The sequence below is a fragment of the Macrotis lagotis genome, chromosome 2 (genome assembly GCF_037893015.1).
Source record: "Macrotis lagotis isolate mMagLag1 chromosome 2, bilby.v1.9.chrom.fasta, whole genome shotgun sequence".
Lineage (NCBI taxonomy): Eukaryota > Metazoa > Chordata > Mammalia > Peramelemorphia > Peramelidae > Macrotis > Macrotis lagotis.
In genome coordinates, this window is record NC_133659.1 from 325,552,768 (window position 1) to 325,577,547 (window position 24,780).

At 38.2% G+C, this 24,780-nt stretch overlaps 1 protein-coding gene across 2 annotated transcripts in view; it reads right to left on the minus strand.

Moving 5' to 3' along the window:
• Positions 1 to 24,780, minus strand: part of BPIFC (BPI fold containing family C) — a 42,131-nt gene that overhangs the window by 14,179 nt on the left and 3,172 nt on the right. The window contains exons 2-11 of one of the 2 annotated variants that reach the window (XM_074220827.1): positions 17,880 to 18,017; positions 16,298 to 16,418; positions 14,156 to 14,284; positions 10,516 to 10,674; positions 10,338 to 10,401; positions 7,442 to 7,502; positions 5,285 to 5,376; positions 4,325 to 4,501; positions 2,112 to 2,165; positions 45 to 215 (exon numbers count right to left, since the gene is read on the minus strand). In XM_074220827.1, the coding sequence (XP_074076928.1) occupies positions 45 to 215; positions 2,112 to 2,165; positions 4,325 to 4,501; positions 5,285 to 5,376; positions 7,442 to 7,502; positions 10,338 to 10,401; positions 10,516 to 10,674; positions 14,156 to 14,284; positions 16,298 to 16,418; positions 17,880 to 18,000 (1,149 nt within the window). In that variant the 5' untranslated portion in view covers positions 18,001 to 18,017. The remainder of the gene's footprint in view (positions 1 to 44; positions 216 to 2,111; positions 2,166 to 4,324; positions 4,502 to 5,284; positions 5,377 to 7,441; positions 7,503 to 10,337; positions 10,402 to 10,515; positions 10,675 to 14,155; positions 14,285 to 16,297; positions 16,419 to 17,879; positions 18,018 to 24,780) is intronic. The other variant, XM_074220828.1, reaches the window with a different exon arrangement.

The following is a 24,780-nucleotide window of genomic DNA, read 5'->3' on the forward strand; positions in this document are numbered from 1 at the left end:
GGGGTCTTTGAGTTATATTCATCTCCCTTGTTCTGATTACTTACAAAATCCATGGAGACGATAGCTTCCTCAGTGGCATTTTCAGGTTTAGTCAGCATCACAACTGAACCGGGGATGTTGAGGGTAAAATTGTTCGGCTCTAAATTGACCTCTGGCGGTTCCGTGGCCAGAACCCTCATCATCAGTGGTCGGCTCATTATATAGAGTTCTGCAATCTGTTCAAATTCGAGAAGAATCAGGTGTGGTTAAATAATGTGAAAATACTGGGGATCAAAACCAAACCAACAAGACTTGCGAAATAATTATGAACATTGAAATTAGTCAATTTCAACCATAAAGTATAATTAAAACAACTTTTCCAGTTATTTGCTCCAGTCCTTATGCGCTATCTGAACAGGTTTAGATTTGGGATGGTCTTTGATGACTGCCAAATTTTAGGCAATAAGAATGATGACTAATATCTAAAGTTTATGAAATTCTTTATAATGTCGTCCCATTTGATTCTCAAAACAAACCTGTGAGATAGGAGTTGTTATTGTCTTCATTTTAGAGAGATGAGGAAACCGAGGGTGAGAAAGGTTAAATGATGTGCCCAAGAGTTGGTTAAGTGTCTGAGGAAGGATTTGGACTCAGGTCTTCTGAACACTCAGTCCAAGATTCTATCCACTACACTTCTCTAGACTGGTTTAAAAGAAATGAAGACAATTCCCTGGTGCCAGAAATGAAGACAGTTTTGCAAAAATTGAAATGCCTTTTAGATGCACATTACTTTGCCCAAGCTAGACAAGAAGCTCAGTGAGGGCAAATCTTGATACAGAATATTCAGTTGAATATCAGATGAATGGTAACTTCACAAAATTCAAAAATATAGACAAAATTTCCTCTCCTCTTATTGGCTCAAATAGTTTTGAACCTAGTTAAGATGTGAAGTTTTTAAAACAAATATCATATTTGGGGAACTTACAGTAAGATTGTAAAATATCTTGAACATATCTACACTGTCATTTGTTTCCTCCTCAAACTTCCCTTTGAATTTATTATTTGTCTGCACTGCCACCATTCACCCAGTATTCCAATTTCAAAGCCTTAGATTCTTCTTTCTTTACCTCTCAGAGTGAAGCGGTTACCATGCCCTATCAATAGCATTGCCCTTGGATTTTCTCATGACCACATTCTTTTCTCAGTTTCTTCTATTATACCAATCTGGTTCCTCATTACCTCTCACCAAGACTATTACCTCACCTTTGTTCCCACTCAGATCTGATCTTTTTTTTTTTTTTGCAAGACAGTGGGGTTAAGTGGCTTGCCCAAGACCACATGGCTAGGTAATTATTAAGTGTCTGAGGTCAGATTTGAACTCAGGTCATCCTGACTCCAGGGCCAGTGCTCTATTCACTGTGCCACTTAGCCTCCCCAGATCTGATCTTTATAAGACTATTTATATGCATTTGGTCTAGTCTGCTCAGAAGTCTTTATTGGCTCACTAGAGTTTCCTCTGAATAACTTTCCATAATTGGGACGTTTAAGAATTTCACCATAAAATTAGACCTCTGAAAATCTATACAACAAAAAATTCATATTGAAGTGACTAAAATGAGACCTAGGAAGTAATGGGACTGTACTGGAAAGAATGCTATATTAGAAGTCAGAAGCTATTGGCCTAAGTCTGGGTTCTTTGGCTTATTGACATTAATCTGGAGGCAGCTTCCTTTATAAAATGGGTTTGGACTCCTTTGTCTCACTTCTACATGTGCTATCCCATGATCCTAGAACGATGAGGTCCCTTCTAGCTAGACATCAAGGTTAAATGATTAATCTAATTGGTTTGCATCCAGGGCCATCTCTAGGTGTCCTGATCCATGTCAGGCCACTGGATTCAGATGACTCCAGAGGAGAAAGTGAGGCTGGGGACTTAGACCAGCAGTTCCTCCCTCAAATCCAATGCACATGCATGTCATGGTTCCTGATGTCATAATCTCCTTTGAGAATGAAGGGCAAACCACAAGAGCTAGATATCATCCTGAGATGTCACTGATACTCTTCAAAAATGAAAGACCAACAATTCTCCATCCGGAGATCTGTGATCAAGAAATGGAACTTGGATCACTTACCTGAGAAAACAAAATCCCAATGCCCTGGGGGTTTTGAATTATATGCTTGGATAGCTAGAGAATAAATGGAAAAATCAGTTAGCCTTGTGCTAATTTATAATCTCATTTTCTTTCAAGGGGAAAATGCTGTGTTTATTATCATTTTTATGAAGCAAAAGCATCTCTCTGAAGAATTGAAGCATATTACATCTTAGAGACTGCTAGTTGGTACAGTGATTAAGAGCAGTGGGCTTGGGGAATAAGGAAAACCTAAGTTCTGATCTCGCCTCTGATAACTTCCTAGTTGTATGAATCATGGCAAGTTACCTAACCCTGTTTGCCTCTGTTTCCTCATCTATAAAATGAGCTGGAGAAGGAAATGGCAAATCACTCCAGTATCTCTGCCCAGAGAACTCCAAATGGGCATGGACTGAAGGAGTGATTCAACAACAAATAACAATACATATCTAGGCATATATATATATATATTACTTTAAACTCAGAGAATTTTCACGTAACCTTTAAATATTTCAATGTCCTCTTCTTAGAATTGGAATAATAACAGTGCCTGCCTTAGAGGATAGTTATGAGGATCAAATAAAGCAATATGTTAACAATACTATAAAGGCTGGTTATTATTTTGCTTACAAAAACATCTTATTTTGAAAGGATAAACTTTTTTTTTTAGTTTTTGCAAGGTGGGTTAAGTGACTTGCCAAAGGTCACACAGCTAGGTAATTGTTAAGTGTCTGAGGTCGCATTTGAACTCAGGTCTTCCTGAGTCCTGGGTCAGTACTCTATCCACTGCGCCACCTAGCCACCCCTGAAAGGATAAACATTTTATTATTGCCACTGACTTTTAAAAAATTTGTAGTAGTGGTGGGATTGGTGGGAGTGGGTGGGGATGAATTGTGTCATAGGACTCACAGACACACGAGTTTAAACCAAGATAATTCTAAACCAAGATGGTGAAACTCAAGATGGTCCCATTTATCATTCAACGAAACTAGGGATATTTAGCCTTGAATAGAAAAGTCTCAGGGAAGACTTGAAAGCTGTCTCTAAGTACATGATAAGCTGACCTGTGAAAGAGGGTTAGATTAATTCTGTTGGGATATGGGGGCAGAATAAGAGCCACAGATGGTAGTTGCAAAAAAGGGAAATGGATGGGTGAGGAAATTTCCTACCATTGGATTAGTCTTGAAGTTAGCTTTCTGGGGAAGTGGTAACTTCCTATCCCTAGAGGTCTTCAAGCAAAGACTTGAAGGACATGCGATCTACGGACTTCTTGGTGAGAGAGGAGTTGGATTGTTGGTCTCTAAGGTGCTTTCTGATGCTGTAAGGCAGAGCCTGGAAATTTCTGATTCTCGGTAGGGTCAACGGCCTTTGAATTATCAAAAGGCAGACTCTCAGAGGAAAATGGCACTCTAGAGGAATTCCAGTCTAACCCCCTATCTGCACAAGCATCCCCTCCTATCAAACAATAGTAATAATAATGACATTTACGTAGCATTTTGAGATTGGCAAAGGGCATTACAAATAGCGTCTCACTGGATCCTCACGATAACTTCAGGAAATAGGTGCTGCTATTTTCCCCCTTTGTAGTTGAAGATCCTGAATGAGATAGAGACTACTTACTACCTATTCGCTATCTGCTTATTATTCACTTTCTGTTTACTTTCTACCTACTAGCTATCATATAGACATATCCATATATAGAGACATATATATTATATATATATTTATATATATATATATATATATATATATATATTTGCTGTTGATCTTTAGTCATTTCAATCGTATTCGACTCTTTATGACCCCATTTGGGGTTTTCTTGGGAAAGATCCTGGAGTGGCTGGCCATTTCCTTCTCCAGCTCATTTCACAGATGAGGAAACTGAGGCAAACAGGGTGAAGTGAGTTTTCAGAGTCACACAGCTAGGGAGTGATTCAAACTCAGGAAGATGAACTTTCTTGATTTCAGGCTCAGTCCTCTTTATAAACACACACACACACACAAATAACCATATGTATGCACATACAAACACAAGTAAACACACAATACAATAACCAGAGCAGATAGAGACATTTGATGTAAAGACTCTAGCATCTGGGGAGACAGGGCAACAGGTTGCTAAAATGGGGACCCTCCTGATTAGTACACAGAATATATGGTCTCAGGATGTGGCTTAAGTAGAGTATGAAGCCCAAGGTGGGTGCTATCCCTCTCACCTCTTTTGTTGTCAGAGTGATATTTAAAGCTCCAGTTATGAAATAAGTAAATGATGCCGACTTAAGGAAATAGTCTGAGATTCCAATATAAAGCATTGAATTACTGCGGTCTGGGAGTGTGAATGGAACAGGTTGGAAGGGAGGGTCAGTAAGATTTCCCACTGGGTAGAATGTGCCCTACAAGGAGGAAAAGAAAGAAAAATCAATGTACTTGTGAAAAACCAAGTCATCAAGCAATAATTGATGTATATCCATGCATATAGTGCTTTGAAATCTGCAAAACACCTTACATACATGATGCCATTTGATCCTGGAGGCAGGGTGGCTTAGTGGATGAAGTCCACTAAGAGACGAGGAGCCTAGATTTAAATCCCATCTAGGTTGTGGGATCCTGGGCGAGTCCCCAACCTTTCAGCACTCCAGGGGTCTCTAAGGCTAGAAGGTGCAAACTCATTTTTTAAATGACATATAAAGTTCCTCATTGGGAGCTCCCTCCATAAATGAAATCATAGGTCTAGTAAAATCAACAACAAAACAATAGGTAGCATTTACAGTATACACATGATCTCATGTGATTCTCCCAGCAACCCTGAGAAGTAGCTAGTTCCATTTTAAAGACTAGAACACTGAGGCTGAGAGAGAGATCAAATGCCACGTCTAGGATGTCATAGCTAGTAAGTGCCTGAGTCAACTTCTAAAGGAGATACAAATATTCCCACTTCATAGATGATCAAACTGAAGCTCAGAGAGGTTATATGATGCCTAGACTTACACAGCTGATAAGAATCAGAGGCAGGATTTGAATCCCAGCTCAGATACTTTATTATTACACTACCTACTTTCTCCCTTAGAGTATGGCAATCAGGGAACCAGCTAGGGCAAGAGAAAATCTAGAAGTTTTCAAAATACTCTTGTTGAAGATGAAGACCAAGATAGTGACATTGACAAGGACCAAATTACCTTCAAATTCAGGTCAATGAATGACTGGGTAATTTCTGGAGGCTCCAAAAGGGAATAGTCTAGCAGGATGTTCTCACCAAACTTGGTTACAACTAAATGGGAGAAAAGAAAAGATCTATATTACAAAAGACCCTCTAGAATGTAAAACAATTGCCCCTATCCAGAAAAAAAGGTTAAGATTTTTTCCATAGGCCCGAAGGCAAAGTATTACAAAAAGGAGAGAGAGAGAGAGAGAGAGAGAGAGAGAGAGAGAGAAGCAGAGGGAGAGACAGAGACAGAGAAAAACAGAGAGACTGCAAGACAGAGTCATACAGATACAGAGAGACAGACAGAGACAGAAACAGATTGCCAGACAGTCAGACAGAGCCAGAGACAGAAAGACAGAAGTAGAGAGAGGGAAATATTGAGAAGCAGAGTAGAGAAAACAGAGAGACAGACGAAAAGAGAGCCAGAGAGGGGAGAGAGGCATACAGATAGAGATGGACAGAGAGATGGGAGAAGAGAGAGACAAAAGCACAAAGAGAGATTGAGAGGGGAAGTTGAAAAGGGAGGAGAGAGCAATAAAGACAGAGACAGAGAGATAGATAAAGGGGCAAAAAGAAGATAGAGAGATGGAGAGATAGAAACTGGGAAGAGTTTGAGAAGTGGAGGAAAGACCAACAGAGAGATAGAGATAGACAAAGAAAAAGAGAAGAGAAACAAACAGACAGGGGAGAGACAGAGAAAAAGGGGTAGGAAGAGAGACAGAGAGATACAGAGAGAAACAGAGGTAGGGAGAGACAGACTGAGAGGGAGAGACTGAGAGAGGGTCTGGGGGCAGGGCTGGGGGGGGGGACTGAGAATGGGAGGGGAGAGAGCCAGAGACAGTGAAAACTTAATATGACAGCACCAAGAAGCTTGGAGGAGTTCTCTGTGAACACTGACTAGTTCCTAAGTCACATCTGTTCTCCCCATTGCCATTTTCAAGAGAGATAAGAGAGCATTCCTTGGGCCAGCTCTATTTCACTTTTTGAAACAAGGCAACCATATCACAATCTAATTCTCTATCCTTCCTTTAGGTTTGGAAAAGAAACCTGTCCTCGATTTATGGCATTATCTCTGTGACAGGACCAATTCTTCCCTCTGCTATAGATATCATTGTTCGTCAGGGCAGCCTAGGGTTTTAGCATTTTCTTTTCTTTGATTTTATATTGGAGTCAGGACATGAGGTAGACAGGTAGGCAGCTATTGCTTGGTGCAATGAGAGAGACTTCCTAATATAATTGTTTTAACAAATGCACAAAATTTTAATGTGAGGAATCTCTGTTCTCCCTGAGATGTAGATATTTTCTGGGGGGATCAGTCAAGTGATACATGTTAGAATGAAGTCTCAAAGACCCCAGTGGACAGTCATACATAAGGAGCATATTTTTTCAAAAGGAATTTCCAAACCATATATCAGCTCCATTTATAGTCCCACAGATGAAAGGAGGGGGCAATCAGAGATGAAGGGACTTACTAGATGGATCCAAATAATTAATAATGGCTAAAGGGGAACTAGAGTTAAGAAGACTTTAATTTTCAGGTCTGCCCTTAGCTTACTTAAGCCCAACCTTGATCATTGCTATGATGTGCAGATGCACGCATTTGGGAAAGGACGGAAGGAAGAGAGAATGCTTTATATTCATTGTGTGTCTTAAAAAGACACCTATTTATTGAAGCAATGTGGGGATGGATCATAGAATCCCCAAATTTAAGAGCTGGAAGGGACTGCAGTAGTCCAAACCACACCTGAAAGAATAAAGGGAATGACTTTGGTTTAATGTACCCAAATCACCACATATTAAAAATTGAGAGTAGAAAATATAGAGGAAGATGAGGAAGAAGAGAAGGACAAGGAGGAAGTTTGATAGGAGGCATGGCATTACAGAGCTTGGATCAAGATTCTGACATATAATGGCTATATGACCTTGGATAGGTCATGTAATCTCCCAATGAGTGCTCCAGAAACTTTTTAAGTCTATAAGTCATAGAGGAGTTGTCAAATTGCACTGGGAAAGAGAGTTTCTATTTTCTGAATTTCCTATACAGTTGAATTCTATTTGCTCCTAGAATGGGTCACATTTAATTCTTTTAAAGTTTAAGATTTCAAAATGTAAACATTCAAAAAAGGTTCACCTTCCAGAGAGCTCATATTGGCACTTATAACTTCAACTTGATCCATGATAATTGGACACAACTGTAAAAAAGAATAAAATCATCATTATTATGTCATTAATGATAAGTTGAAATGTACCTTTTTCCCCCTCAGAAGAGGAAAAAAAAGCACCTGGCATGATATAAATTACAGGCCAAGAACAACTGATGCCTCTCTGGGTCTGAATGTATAATCACAGCCCTGGTAACGCAGGAGGGGAAAAAAAACCCTCTGCAGGAAAAAAACACTACTCAGTCTGATTTGAGCTTGAGTCACATCCCTTTCCCAGTTGATTTATTGTGGAGAGACCCTATTTAAATCACATCCCAATAGATCAGATCCCTCAATTGTAATAGTAGCCCTTACCTAAAGAGGCATGGTCCTGAAGAGGGCCCTCTGGCATGGACCACTTAATGCATTTCCAAGTTTGGACACTTTTTTTTTTTTAGTTTTTGCAAGGCAATGGGGTGAAGTGACTTGCCCAAGGCCACACAGCTAAGTAATTATTAAGTGTCTGAGGCCGGATTTGAACTCAGGTCCTCCTGACTCCAGGGCCGGTGCTCTATCCACTGCTCCACCTACCCATCCCAGCACCACCTAGCTGCCCCCAAGTTTGGACTCTTAACTGGGGCAGGAGGAACTATGGCAAGACAGCTATGGCTACTTAGGCATTTGGATCCTATCAAGCTCTTTCTAGTTCTTTGTATATTTCCTGGACCCATAATTTATTTGCTGTAGGAAATCTGGAAAGGAAACTGTCTTCAGCACAGTAATTACTCTGAAATTTATATCCTTAGAGAATTTCCCAAATTTCCTTAATCATAAGAGGTTAAGTAACTTGCTCAGATCACACAGTCAAGATGCGAACCATTGTCATTGATTGTTATCCCTGCATGTCCTGCAGTTAAAATCTATGACAGAAAACTATGAGGTTAATCACAGATCCTTTGTGCTGGATACTTTGACCCCCAGGACCATGACCATGACCAGGATATGACAATTCATGTTGCTTAAAGAACATATGCATCTCTCTGATTTATTTAAATTATGACCTAGATTAATAGAAATAAAATTAGAAGAGATCATTAGAGATCATCTATAAGACTTATATTTGGAGAAACTGAGGACTAGAAATTCATCCAAGGTTACACAAAACTGGGAGTGAGATCTGAAAACAAGTCTTGTATTATAAGAGCACTAGAGAATTATTCTTCCTTAAACTCCAACCCGAGGAAAGGTGGCACGTGAGATCTCAGGATCAAATAGTCTAACTCACTCATTTTACAGATGAGCAAACTGACCCAGGGAAATCTTACAAAGGTAAATGCTATCATGCTAAAAAGTCTTTAAGACTCCTATTGTCATTCAAAATGCTTCAAAATTTATTTTAACTTACTTTCCAAGCTTATTATTCATTATTACTTCATTTCATGTGATCTTTGATCTAACAGAAACTGGCTTTCTTGTTCCTCTTATCCAATATCTCCTAACTCCAAGCTTAGAAGGCACACCTTCCTCACCTTCCCCTTTTAGCATCCTTAGATTTCATCAAAACTGAGTCCAAACCCATCTCTTGCATAAGCCTTTCTTGATTCCTGCCCCTCCTCTATTACTATGAATATATTGGCATTATTCTTTTCACTTTGCCTATATTATTTTTACTTTGTATATATATTTGGTATATTTTTTATGTATGTTTCTTTCCCTCAATGGAATTTTCAAGTTTCTTGGAGACAGTGAATGTTTCCTTTTTTTCCTGTAGCTGTGGTACCCAGAACATTGTCTGGTGCATAGGTTCAGTAATGGATCATATATCTGTTTTTCAAAGACCAATCTAGCTAGCCTTGGAGAGCCTGATCACTAGGATGACTAGAAGATGACGAATTCTTTGGTCATACCAACTTTGATCTACTAAGGAAGAGACTTATACTCTGCAATGATGGAGAAGGGAGCTTCAGTTGCTATGCCCCCATAGGGCTATAAAACTCTCTATGACCTTTGATTCAGAAAACCAACCACTTTGTCTATATCCCAAAAAAGATATTTTTTTTAAAAAGGGAAAAGAATTTATTTGTACAAAAATATTTATAGTAGATCTTTGAATGGTTGGCAAAGAATCAGAAATTGAGGGGATATCCATTAGTTGGAGAATGGCTGTAAAAGTTGTGATTTGTGACTAATAGAATATTATTGTGCTATAAGAAATGATAAACGGGTTATTCTCAGAAAAACTGGAAAAGACTTATATGATCTGATGGAAAGTGAAATGTGCAGAACCAGGTGAACAACTTTGCATCTAACGATTGTATTCTAACAGCAACATTCAGCTGTCAATGACTCAGCTATTTTCATCAGTTTGACAATTTTGTAGGAAAATGTTTTTTACCTCAGATGGAAACAGACATTTTAAATTGTGTGTGACTTTTTTTTTAGATTTGCAGTTTTTATTTTATTTTTTAAGCTTTTATTTATTTTGAATTTTATGATTTTTCCCCTATTCTTACTTCCCCTCTCCCCACCCCCACCACAGAAGGCAATTTGCCAGTTTTTACATTGTTTCCATGGTATACATTGATCCAAATTGTGTTTTTGTTTTTAAGACCTGTTTTTTTTACAACATAACTAATATAGACATATGTTTTGCATGATTTCATATGTATAATCTATATAAATTGTTATTGTCTCAGGGTAAAAAATTTGAAACTCAAAATTTTACAACAGATGTTAAAAATTGCCTTTACAAATAATTTGGAAAGAATAAAATATTGTTTAAAAAATCTCAATTATAATAGCAACCTGAGTTGATGAAATTAAAGGTAATGAAAAAGTTTAGACTACATACATCCCCTGTTATCCCTGGAGTAATCAGAGACTTACCTTTTTATTCAAGGTCTTCAAAATAGGTTTCTCCATTGGTTCAGCAAAGGAGTTGTATAGACCACTAAAGGGAAAAAAAAGGAGAAAATAATGTTCACCTATTCTAGGAGAATCCTTGATTCCTGGTTGGAAACCTATTCCCAGTCCAACTGTTCCTCATACAGATTCTCTCACTCACCTGAGTTCTCCTGAAAATGAGATTTGGGCATGTCCAACTTGAATATAGCAGTCTTCTAGCTTCATGGTTGGATGGCCTGTATCACTCCGGGATAGGTTAATGAGACCCGAGAAAAATATCTCAGCTAGAAACAGATTAGCTCCTCCTTCATCTTTGCTACTTATCAGACAAAAAAAAGTACAAGCTTAGAACAAAGACCCATGATGGATGGTATTGAATTATAAATGATAGTTACTACAATAGAATGACTCACATTTCTGAATTTATAAAGCACTTTGGCAAAAATGGGTTCTATTGTTTCAATTTTATAGATGAAGACTGCCTCAGGAAAAGGAAGGAAGGTGTTCTAGCTTTGGAATCAGAAGTTGTGGGTGCAAATCCTCCACTCTGGCCTTGGGCTCAGTGGACCACGAGAACATTTCCAGCTCTGAATATTTGATATTTTGTTTCTGTGATAAAACATTTAATCTCTCTAGGTCTCAATTTTTCTCATCTGTAAAATGAGGAGATAGACCTTTGAGGTCCCTAAGCTCTAAGAAATATGGCTTGAATGATTTCATATGTATAATCTGTATAAAATTGTTTCCTGTCTCAGCTCAAGGAAGGGAGGAGAGGGAGGGAGAGAATTTAGAACTCGTCATATAAAAAAACAAATGTTAAAAATTGAGATTGCAATTTTGAATTGTGTTAAAGCTAGGGTTACTTTATTAGGACTGGCTACCTATTGTCACCTCTCTCAAAATCTATTTCCTCATCTGTAAACCAAGGTGTTGGACTATATGATTTCTGAAGTCTCTATCCCCTTCAAAAGTCTGTAACTCTATGATTCTATGAAAGAGAAGAAGAAGAAAGAGAGCAGGGGGGAATGTATTAGAAAGAAAGCTCAGGTTGGAACCAGAAGACCTGTGGCAAATTACCAGTAGAAATCCATTGTTAGTCATTTGACCTTGGGCTAGAAACCTAGACTCTGGGGGAACTGAGTTTTCTCTGGACTGGATGGCCTCCATTAAATTTTAAATCTATGATCTGATGATAAAAAATGAAGACCGAAAGGCAGGGCAGAGGGCTTGAAATGCCTCACTGAACAGTTTGTATTTTCTAATAGAAGTATTAGGGGAATCCCTGAAAGTTTCTGAGAAAAGCATTGAAGCACTGAGTCATTATCAGATTCAGAGTTTGGACCCAAATTCTGAGGATTCTGGAAGTCTTTTTTGTTCCCATTTCTCATCAAGGTGGATAATTATTTCTGAAATATTCCAAGTGATCCTTCAGCATAAGACCTTGTTCAGCAGGATAGGCTGGTTTATTATGAACATTTTTAAAGGCTGACTCATAACTTTTTATTTATTATATTTAGAATATCACTGATTAGCTTTCCCAAGAAGGCATAACAACAACTCTCATTCATACAGGGTTTTATAATTTACAAAAGATTTTGTATATATCTATATCTATATCTATCTATCTATCTATCTATCTATCTATATATTAGCTCATGTTTTCCTTTCTTTCTACCTTCCCCCCAAATTTAACAATACCAAATAAAATGCACATTTCCATATATATATATATATATTGTAGAACAGAAGGTAAGGATTATACATGAAATTATGACTCTCCCTTTTCCTTTTCAGTATATCATAAATTCAACTTATAACATCCAAAACTGTCCTGCCTGTCCAATCAAATTAGATAATATTTATAATTCATTTGCCATATACTAGGTGCTAAATTAATGGTTAATTTTCTCCTAGTCTGTGATATTTCTAATTTTCTCCTTGTCTGTGATTATTTTTAATTTTCCTTGTGTTCTCATTTTATGTTCACAACTTTTTATGTTCACAACAATCTTGTGAAGTAATGCAAGAAATACAAGGAAGTAATACAGGAATGATTTTTATAAATAAGGAAATCATAATTTTACAAACAAGGAAATGAGTTCTCCACAAAGCTAAGTTAATTGCCCAAGGTCTTGTAGCTGATAGATAACAGAGATGGAGTCTGAGCTGTTATGCTCATGGCCCTAGCTATTGGACCTCACTGCCTGAATGCTTCCATTTCTCCCATATCTATAACTGTTTTAAGCTTTCCTTGCTATAGAATGATCTATGAATCTAATATTAAATAATCCTATCTAATGAGATAATATTTGTTAAGTCCTTAGCAGAATGTTTGGCCGTATACATTTATGCTAAATATACCTATATAAATATATATGTATGTAAACAGGAATACCCACATATACTGTCTTATTCCATCCTTCTCAGCCTCATCAGTAGGATATGCTATGAGGAACCTTAAAGGTCATTGAATTCAATCAGGATATCATGTCAGAGAGAAATTAAGTGATTTACCCAAGGTCACACAACTCTTATCTTAGGTAATATTTGAATTTTGGTCTTCTGACCAGCTCTACTGCTCTGTTCACTTCACCATAATGCAACTAACTTATTCCTTTTATGGAGGATAATAGTAGGGCAAGGATATGATGGATTTGGCAAGGTCAAACAAATTATCCTAAATTGAAAACATCAAAGGCTGAATTTGAACCCAGGTTCAGATCTGAACTTCCGTAGACAACTTTCTTTTTATTATACTATGTTGGGCTCTTCCAGCCTTAGGCATGGTAGGGATGTGCAGGTAAATCTGGTTCTACCCAGCCCTGAAATGGTCCACCCAGCTGAGAACAGTGGTCTTTGAAGTCAACCACTGCTGTTGCCTCAGTGAAGGAGCATCATTATTCTGGGGGCTGAGAGTCAACCCTCCCAGGCTGGAAGGCATGGCTAGTCTTTCCACCTCCATTGGCTCAATGACCTACATTTCAAGATAAGCTGGTTTGTGTTTGTATGATCAAAGGATGATAGATTTAGATCTGGAAGATGTCTTAGAGAACATTCAGCATAGGAGTTATTGATCCCTTTATGTATTAGACCCTCTTGACAGTCATTTTGGTGAAGCCTATCTCAGAAAAATGTTTTAAATACATAAAATAAAAGGGTATTTCTATTAAATTTTAAATAATTTAATAATTCATTCATTAACTCATCAAAATAATAATAATTGAAATGACAATTTATTTCTCTCTAGTTCAAATTGTGGAAATTCTATGTTGGGGTTGAATAGAATTTAGCTTATTGGTATGGTGGTAACTGGAATTCTTTAGAACAAGAATATTATTTTTAATACTCTTTGATACCAATGATAATCTGCATCAGGTCTTTCTCACAAATGTAGGTAGGTAGAACCCTGACTCTGGAATCTAAGGACATGACTTTGTTTTTTGTTTATTTTTTGCAAGGCAAATGGGGTTTAAGTGGCTTGCCCAAGGCCACACAGCTAGGTAATTATTAAGCATCTGAGACCGGATTTGAACCCAGGTACTCCTGACTCCAGGGCTGGTGCTTTATCCACTATGCCACCTAGCCACCCAGGACATGACTTTGAATTCCACCTCTGACCTTGCCATGTTGACTCCCTGGATCTCAGTTTCCTTTTATGTAAAACAAGGAGGATTGGCTAAATGATCTTTCACTTCCAGGTTTAGTATCCTATGAATCAAGTTGGTTTCAGTCTGATAGCCTCAAGAGTACCAGTTTCCCATTTGTTCTGGGAGAACCTTGGATATTTCAGCAATACTTACAAAAGTGGAGATGTTACTTCCCATCCCATGCTGATGTTTGTCGAACCGTGATTGCTTAATGCTTTAACTCCAGTGCCAGACACGGGGGTTAATGAAATATTTGGAAATGAGAAGGTATTGATTTTTATGCTGTTAAAACAAGAAAGAGAAGGATTAGTTTGCTATTTCCTTCTAGGAGATCTGAATGAGCCTAAATATATTTGTACAAATTTTCCACTGTTTAAGTAAAAGCAATCCATCCTTTCCTTCAAAGCTAAGTTTAAGTATACCACCTTTATGAAGCTTTCCCCAGCTCTTCCTACTCAGTGCTTCTCCCTCCAAGATATTACCTTATATGACTGGGGCAGCTAGATGACTCTGTGGAGGGCTATTGTAGTCAGGAAGACCCGAGTTCGAATCCAGTCACAGACTCTTACTAGCTGTGTGACCCCAGGCATGTTCCTTAACCTTTGCCTGCCTCAGTTTCCTCAACTGTAAAATGAACATAAGTCACTTGACCCTGTACCTCAATTCACTCATTTATAAAAACACAAGTCCCTTAATCTCTACCTTAGTTTCCTCAACCACAAAATGAACACAAGTCATTTAAGCCTGTTTGCCTCAGTTTCCTCATCTGTGAAGTGAGCTGGAGAAGGAAATGGCAAACCCCTCCAGCATTATTGCCAAGAAAACTCCAAATAGAGTCACAGAGTCAAACATATCTGAAATGATTGAAGAACAACAAAATCATGTAAATGAATGAATGGAAATGCATTTATTAAGAGTCACTGTACTATTATGAACTACATATTAACCGTCAGGACTCTGTATGATATTTGTATGATTTTTGTTTTACAACTAGTCTGTTGTTTCACGATTGAGAAACTGATACAATGCCACTTATATACACTCAGAGATAGATACATTTATACAATACATATCTACATATATGCCTTTATAAATACAATGTACATATGTATGTATAATACTATAATATACAATACATATACATTTAATATATATGTATGCATAATACATATAATATGCAATAAAATATATAATATATAATATATATATAGCTAGAAATCAGCCTACCAAGACCCATCAGTGCCAACCCCCCCAGGCGGCTACTGTCCTCTCTCCCAAGGTCTCATCATCCTTTTGTATGGGCTACATGGTTTCTGAGCTCCTTTCTGATTCAATATCTCTGATGATCACTTAAGGTAGCACAGCATGTATCCATGACAATGACCCTCATTCAGTTCTCTGTTGTGTTTTTTTGTCCTTTGTTCTCCAAGAGGACCAAAATAACATCATTATATTAGAGTCAAGGTACAGAGTGTCTGACTGTGGCTGATCAGACCAATGTGAACTTGGAATGCTCTACTGCAGGGTAGGCACAAAATAGGTCATGTGAACATTTGGGGAGGGGGGTTCTTTAAATGTGCACATTTTTGAGTTTCTTTAGTGTCAAATTAAAAATGGAAACACCCCCATCCCCAAGGTTATCTTGTAACTTATCCCTCTAACCACTAAAGTCATACTTCCCTTTCTTGCAATAAGAAACTGAATTTTTGAAAAGTTAATTTGACTTACTATCTTTTTACAACTCATTCATTCATTCAGCAAGCATTTATTAAGTGTATTATTTGAAGGATTTAATGCTAGAATTTTTTTCATGACTCATTCATTTATTCAATTCTTGTTATACTAGACCCTGGGGATACTAGATGGTGCAGTGGGTAGACAGACAGCCCTGAAGTCAGTGTGACCTGAGTTCAAATCTGGTCTCAGACACAGAGACTTGGACAAAGCATTTAACACTAATTGCCTCACATCCAGGTCAACTCCAGCCGTCCTGATTCCTATCTGACCAATAGACCCAGATAGCTCCAGAGGAGAAAGTGAGGCTGGTGATATAGCATAGCCCCCCTCACTGAAACCCAATTCATGTGCTTTTTATGGCATCATATCCCTGATGTCATGGTTTTCTTCAAAAATGAAGGACAATCATCATCATCATCATCATCATCATCATCATCATCATCATCATCATCATTGCTAAGGAAAAAAATGAACAATCCCTGCCCTTAAGAAGCTTACATTTTAAGGGGAAAAGGGAAAAATTATGAATGAAGAGAATGTTCCTTTCTTTTAACTTACTTTGAAAAATTATAGTCAATGTAGTCAACCTTTAAAAATTCAAGAGATTCAGAGCCTTTGAAATCAGGAATACCATTTTTCTTTACCAGCAGCTCAATTTCTTCTATGCCAGCCTGCACACCTGAAATGGGGAACAAAGAGATTGGATTTTCAAGGGATTGATAAAGCTTAGAAGTTTCTAGACCCTGGTCCTGACATAAGTTCATTTCAGATTTCTGTACAGCAGCAATAAATATTCTTCCAAGCATACTCTAGACATGGCGGCTCCAGAGAAACCTTGGGCCAGGCCTGTAAACTCTTGAGAGGAAAAATGAAAAATTAAGTAGGTATAGGGATGGGACTGACCTAGAATGGAGCAGGTTTTTGATGGGTAAATATCATAGGATCACTGAATTTCAGGTGCAATTGAAATATAGTCTATGTCTACCTCTTCCCGCCTTCCACCCATCACTTTTCTGATTGAACCTAGGATTTTTTCCAATAATGACATCACAGTCATAGAACCTGATTCTTGGAAGAGAACTCAGGAGCTATTTAGTAGCCACTAAATGGAGACTTTCAAGGTCCGAAAAAAAGGAAAAGACCTCCCTGGTTGGGGAGATTAGGGAATCTTCATCAGGAAGGCTTTTTATAAAACATAATTAGTAACTGATTTCTGTGTAAGATTGACCATGCAATGAACTGATACTGAGTGAGATGAGAAGAACCAGAACATCGTACACCCTAACAGCAACATGGGGGTGATGATCAACCTTAATGGACTTGCTCATTCCATCAGTGTAATAATTAGGGACAATTTTAAAATACCTGCAATGGAGAAAACCATTTGTATCCAGAGAAAGAACTGTGGAGTTTAAACAAAGAACAAAATCGATTACATTCAATTTTTTTTTTAAAAAGGTGTCTTATGTACTAAATAATTTTGTTATCGCTAACATTTTATTTTCTCCTTAAGGAAATGATTTCTCTCTCAACACATTCAGTTTCGATCCATGTATAGCATGGAAACAAGATAAAGATTATCAGACTGCCTTCTGTGGGGGTGGGGGGAGGGAAGCAAGATTAGGGAGGAAAGTATAAAATTCAAAAGCTTACAAAAATGATAGGTAGAAACTACCATTGTATATAATTGGAAAACAAATTATATATATATATATATATATATATATATATACACACACATGTATATATATATATATATATGTATATGTATGTATGTATTTGCAAGGCAATGGGGTTAAGTTGGCTTGCCCAAGGCCACACAGCTAGGTAATAATTAAGTGTGTGAGGTCAGATTTGAACTCAGGTACTCTTGACTCCAGGGATGGTGCTCTATCCACTGTGCCACCTAGCTGCCCCCCAAATAAAATATTTTTAAAGAAAAAGTGACTATGTAAACTGTCTAGTGCTCAGTTATGAAGAAAGTGAAAAAATCACCTTTATCAGTGTTTTCTCTGTCTAGGTACCATTGATAGAGTCTATACATGTTTCTTGAATGTATGGAAAGGGACATATTCAGCAAATCCTGTAGAGTCCAGGAACTGAGAGTAATTATTCTCACTGGTTAAAGCTCAAACCTTACCATAGTTTAGGCCCTTCTGAGTAATCCTCACTTTGATCCCAGGGTAAAGCTGAGTTGATTGGATGAGTGGATTCCACAAGAGGAAACAGCCCCAAAGGACCAGGAGCTTCTCTGACTCCATCTGTTCTTTGGAGGGCCCTGTTAACCAATAATAATGATCACTAAAGTAGATTATTTCTATTTTCTCATCTGTAAAATGACATACTAATATTTGTGCTATCTACCTCCCAGGGGCCTGGTGAGGAAAACATTTTAAAAGCCCTATAGAAATGGAAATCATTGATGGAGTTCATTTTAGGCAGAAAAGAGTATAGCTAAGGAAGGCCAAAAAAGAAGCTTTGAAAGTTGCTGGTTGAGTTTAATCTGAACGTAATAATGAGATAATATTTATCACCAAAACCACCCCCCCCAAACAAACCAGAATCTGATGCATAGTAGGGCTATATAAGTGCTTATTCCTTTTCTTAATAAGAAAAGGAAGCTGTCCAGTTTCTTGTACAATCTAATTTTTTGTTCTACCGTGTCTATGGAAATGCCCATTTTATTTAGTGCTTGCATATTTTGTGGAAAAATGAATCTAAAGATATATATTATTCATTTCACCAGAGTGCATCCTCCATTAGGACAAATAAACTGTATTTTCCTCAGTTTCTAGCATATGCTCTCACAGAGAAAGAGTCATATAAATGTCTGGGAGCTGGAAAAAATATTTATGGTTATTTTAATTATTTATGACTTCCTTATAGGGAAGCAATCATAAGTGCTAGGGGGCAAGGAACCTTATAGATTATGTAGTTGAGGTGTCAGTCACATCCTGGTTATACTCTGGAGTGTTGTCAAACCAGAATGAAATGTTATTGGGAAACACTTAACAAACTAAATAAAAATACCATACAACACGGATAATATTAATACGTAGTAGACTAAATTGCTATGTTCAATAGGAATCCTTATGAACAGTTTAGTGACCCCATTTCTATTTGACCTCCCTGATGCAGTCCAATATCCTCATTGTATCCATGAAGAGGCTGACGGTTGGAGATTAAATGATTTTCTATTGAATTGATTATATACTTAATAGGAAAAGCAAATTCTACATAATGGGAGATGTACAGCTCTAGGAATAATTCTCTTTGTTTTACAATGCATGTGGAAATGTTCATTTTATTAAGTATCTGTTAGGTTCAGGATAAAAATAAAATTAGGTGAAAATTTCAAAAGGAGAGGAAATAATTTTACCAAGCTCACACCAAGAGAGCTGAGTATCTAATTCTTTTATTTTACACATTTAAAAATAGGGCCCAGGGAGGTATGGTTTCTTATGCAAGGTCACAGAACTAGTAAGTGTCAAGGTCAAGGGTTTGAGCCCTCTGACCCCAAATACAATGCTTATTCCTTAGCATATTACTCCTCCTCATTTTTGCTGTCTGCTTTTAGGATTTGGATGAAATATTGGTCAATTTTATAGAAAGTCCACTTTGATATAACATCTCCATTTCCTTCCTCCCTTCCTCCCTCCCTCCCTCCCTCCCTCCCTCCCTCCCTCCCTTCCTTCCTTCCCTTCTTCCTCCTTCCTTCCTTCCCTCCCTCCTCCTCCCTCCCTCCCTCCCACCTCCTTCCTTCCTTCCTTTCTTCCATCTTTCCTTCCTTCCTTCTTTCCTTCCTTCCTTCCTTCCTTCCTTCCTTCCTTCCTTCCTTCCTTCCTTCCTTCCTTCCTTCCCTCCTTCCTCCCTTCCTCCCTTCCTCCCTTCCTTTCTTCCTTCCTCCCTCCCTCCCTTCCTTCCTTCCCTTTCTCTTCCTTCCTTCCTTCCTTCCTTCCTTCCTCCCTTCCTTCCTTCCCTCCTCCCTTCCTCCCTCCCTTCCTCCCTCCCTCCCTTCCTTCCTTCCCTCCTCCCTTCCTCCCTCCCTTCCTTCCTTCCTTCCTTCCTTCCTTCCTTCCTTCCTTCCTTCCTTCCTTCCTTCCTTCCTTCCTTCCTTCCTTCTTCCTATAGGAGTGAAGTGACTGAGACTGGATTTGACCTCAGGTTCTCCTGACTCTAGGTCCAGTGCTCTATCCATTGCACCACTCAGCTGCCCCATCACAACTCTATTTCCTTAATGAACTGAGAAAGAGAATTAATTATCAGCAACAAAAGTATGTGCAATATGCTGGGCAGATTAAGCTAGCAAATAAGGGAGGTGAGGGGGCACTTATGATCTGTCACAGATGACACCAAGGCAAGCATGCATATCCAAGGCAAGGGATGCTACTAAACAGCCATTCAGCAAATATCTGTTAAATTAATAAACAAATCATTTTTGTGGGAATGGAAAGTAAAGAGGAAGTTGGCTATCTTGAGACAAAGGCAGGCAGGAAAGGAAGACCACTGACTTCTCTAATTCTTCTTCTTTAATTAGTCAGAGAAGGATTCATGGATATGGAGGAAGAGGGAGCTACTTTAAGGCTGAAAGGAAAAAGGTGGTTTGTTCAGGTAGGAATAGATCGAGGGAGAAATGCAATCATCCATTAAGGGAGGCAGTATAGAAAAGTGGAAAGTGCATTAGGTCTAGCTGGACTCAAAAGACGCAGGTTCAAATCCTGCCCGTAGTCTCCATTGCTTCCATGGTCTTGGTCAATTCATTTAAACTCCAAGGGTTTGAGTTTCTTGACCAGTAAAATGAGGATGCTGGCCTGGATGATCTCTGAGATCCCTTTCAGCTCTGGATCTATGAATCTGAGCTCTTGTGACATAACCCTTGGACCTAGCTAATTCCACTTGTAAACCATGGCAGCCAAAGTTCCAGTTGTATAGTCATTTTATTCGTATCTGACTCATTTTGGCAGAGATATTGGAGTGGTTTGTCATTTTTTCTCCAGTTCATTTTACAGATGATAAAACTAAGGTAAATAGGGTTAAGTGAATTGCCCAAAGTCATACAGTCAATAAGGCTGGATTTGAACTCCTGAAGATGACTCCAGGACAAGTGCTCTGTCCATCTAGCGGCCCCCCAGCAACAACAACCAACAGCAACAATAATAGCAAACTTTAAGCCAGATAGATGCCTCTTACTTGGAGAGCGACTGAACAAACTGTGATATATGAATGAAAAACAGGATATTACCCAATAAAGAACAATGGATATGAAGTAGATAGAGGAATTTGGGAAGACTTGTATGAACTGATGCAGAGAAATACAAGTAGAACCAGGAAGATAATTAATATAGTGAACATAACAACATAAAGGAAAACATCAATATTTTAGAACTCTGATCATTGAATTGACCAATGATGAGTTCAGAGGCCTAAAAGTTGAACGTGTTTCACTCATCTTAGCAGAAATAGTGAATTTTATGAGAATATGTGATCAATAGGTTTCATTTCCCCCTCTGCTCCCTTTAATGCTACTTCTTTGTTAGGAGGGAGGATTCTATTTCTCAATTGAATGTAAACCCTCTTTTAAAAAAATTATTCAAGTCAGTGGGGTTAAGTGACTTGCCCAAGGTCACACAGCTAGGCAATTATTAAATGTCTGAGGTCAAGTTTGAACTCAGGTCCTCCTGACTCCAGGGCTGGTGCTCTATCCACTGAGCAACCTAGCTGCCGCTGAATGTAAACTCCTTGAGGACAGGGACTGTTAAAACTGTTTTGTATCTCCAGAGTCTGGTATTTTATCTGGTACTCAGTGAATAGGTACAATATGATAATAAAAAATCTGATAATCTGTTTAAGCAGTAAGTTGTTGGAGTTTATTGGGATTGGCTGAAGCTGGGAGATTTGCCTTTTTTTTTTTTTTCTGAGAGATGAGTACCAAAGTGTAGGTGACAACAATGATAATGGCTAGCATTTATATAGGTTTGTAAAACACTTACAGATATCATTTCATTTTATACTCGTAACAACTGTGAGAAGTAGGCATTAATATTATTTTCATTTTATAAAAGCGAGTGACAGAGGTTAAGTGACTTGCCCAGGGTCACACAGCTAGTTAGTGTCTGAGACCATATTTGAGCTCAGGTCTTCTCAGTTCTTTCCATGGTGCCTCTTGGCTATTTCCTAGCACATATTATATGCAGAATTAGCCTCTAGGAGGATCCTAATTAGGATTCCACGTCCAGTATTCTATCCATTCTGCCAGGTGCCCAACTCTTGGAAAGTAACATTTATAAGAACCACCAAAGGTAACATGGGTCTGAGGGTCTGGGATGATTAGTTCTATCAACTTAGCAAAATTGTACATAATAATAGATTCTTCCTTTTTTTGATACAATTAAAACAAACATATCTTAAGTTAGATTGTGGTCAACACTTAAACCATATAGCCACAAAGGTAAAGGAAAGGCAGGGTGAGGTTGCTTATAGGTAGAAGTTTGCCTTTGCTCCACTGCAGTCCTTAAATGATTGATTGATATGGCTGGTAATGGTACTGGGAAATGATAATGCAATTAAAAAATAAGAGAGACTTCAATATAAAAGAATAAATGACTTAGGTCAGGGGTCTTTGAGCTTGTATGAGTATTTTTCTTTTAGGTTTTTGCAAAGCAATGGGGTTAAGTGACTTGCCCAAGGCCACACAGCTAGGTAATTATGAAGTGTCTGAGGCCGCATTTGAATTCAGGTCCTCCTGACTCCAGGTCTGGTGTTCTATCCACTGTGCCACCTAGCTGCCCCAGTATGAGTAATTTTTAAAATTAGGAAACTATTTCAGTGGAATTGATTTTCTTTGTAATTCTATGTGTTTTATTTTCTGCATTTAAAAACATTCATTGCCACTACAACGAATTGGAATTGAGGGGACGCCCATCAATTGGGGAATGGCTAAACAAGTTATGGTACGTGAATACTAAGGAAAATTATTGTTCTAGAAGAAACCATAAATGGTCGGACTCAAGAGAAGCATGGAATTACTTAAGGGATCTGATGCTGAGTGAAAGAGCCAAGAGAACAATGGACACATCAGCAACATTATGAGATGAACAACCTTGATGGAAGCAATTCCTCTCCACAGGCCAGAGAGCTAGAATAACTGTATTAGACTGGTAATGGTCTATATTATCCCCAACCAGAGGAAGAAAAACAAAACACAACAAAACAAAACACACGGAAAAAAAATAACCTACTGAATCTGATGAGCACTTTAGAAAAATGATCTCTTATGTATCTTTCCCCCTTAATCCTATGCCAAAATTTACTAATTTGTAAATAGGAGAAAATATGTACGTAAATGAACAAACTATGTATGAAAAATTCTAACCTGACTGTTCCCTACTGAGGGGTGGGGGGATGGGAAGGAAGGGTGGAGGGAAATTTTGTGACTTTGAAATATGCATGTACAAATGGATGAAAATAGAAAAAAATAAACATTATTCAGAGAAGGGATTCATTGACTTTACTTATGCTCGAAGAAGTCCAGGACCAAAAAATATCTAGAACCACTGTTCTAGATTTAGAGTATGTCCAAGGAGAAGACTTGGAAGAGGGATTGATGTAACTTGTCAGAAAGGGAGATAGAATGACTTTTGTTTGGAAGTGGCAATACAGGAATTCCAGGGAAATGAGGCAGTGGAAGGAGTCAACTGAAGGCAAAAAAAACCCTGAAAATTTGCATCCTGACCAACAAGTAACAAGACCTACATGTCCAAATAACCCCATGGTTATAGGAAGCCATGGTCACCACAACAGGCCTAGGTGATTCTAGATAGGAAGGAGAGTACCTAAACAATGGTGGGAGGATGGCCTAGAGATGGGGGTGGATGATGAGGAATAAGGGAATCAGCCATGAGATGGGAATGCATGAATCAAAGTGATGGATGGAATGGAATGACAGAGGACATTGGAGGAGGGATGGGTACCCATGGACAAGTGAAGAATGCTTCATGGCCTTCAAACCAAAGCAAACAGAAACATGGTAGGGCAGTGGAAGAGAACTGGATTGAGAGTCTAGAGATCTGGATTTGTCTTTTACTACATAGATGACCTTAAGCAATTCATATAATCTCCCTAACCTTCATTTCCTTGTCCATAAAATGGATTGGTGGGAGTGCACTGGACAATCTAGAAAACTCCCAACTCTAAGATTCTATGAATAAATATTGAAATGAGTTTGGGATGAAGAGATGATGCATACATTTCCAAAGACATTAAAAGAGTTAATCAAGAAACATGCATTCATTCCCATTATGAGTTAGACCCTGAAGTTATACAAATATAAAGAATGAAGCAATTCCTTCTTTCAAAGAACTTACTTTCTAACAGAGAAGTCATCATGCAAATATATAAATAAATACAAAAAAGAATAAATACCAGGTGGTTTGGGAGGGAGGGAGGAAGACAGTTTTGTTTGGTCCCCTTTTGAGCTGAAGGGAGGGAAAGAAAGGGAGAGGGAAGTCAGAGGCGGTCATAGAAAAATAAAAGACAAGGGAAAGAGATAAATTTGTGCTGAGTCAAGAACACTAACCCGGAACTTGGCAGGCCTGGGTTCTAGGCCCGATGTTATCACTATGATGCTGATTCACCTTTATAAGTCTTTTCCTTTCTATGTGCCTCAGTTTGCTCATCCATAAAAATGAAGGGATTTGCCTATGTGCTCTCTGAATCCTCCAGCTCTTTTGTGAAACTGAAGACGGAGGAAATGGCACACCTTATTCATATTTTTCTGTGTTCATAGTGAAACAGGAAAGTCAAGTCACACAGATATTCACAGCTAGCATTTCCAGGGTATTGTTCAATGCTTTCATTTTATTTCAGAGATTGTGAGGTGACAGGTTATATTTGAGTAAGGGGCTCTTAACTAGCGTCCATGAACCCAATATGAGCAGATTTCATAGGAAGTATCTGTAAATTGGGGGGAAAATGAGAGCTTTATTTTCATTAATCTCTAATTGATAACTTCTAAAATTTGTTTTCTAATTTTACTTACTTAA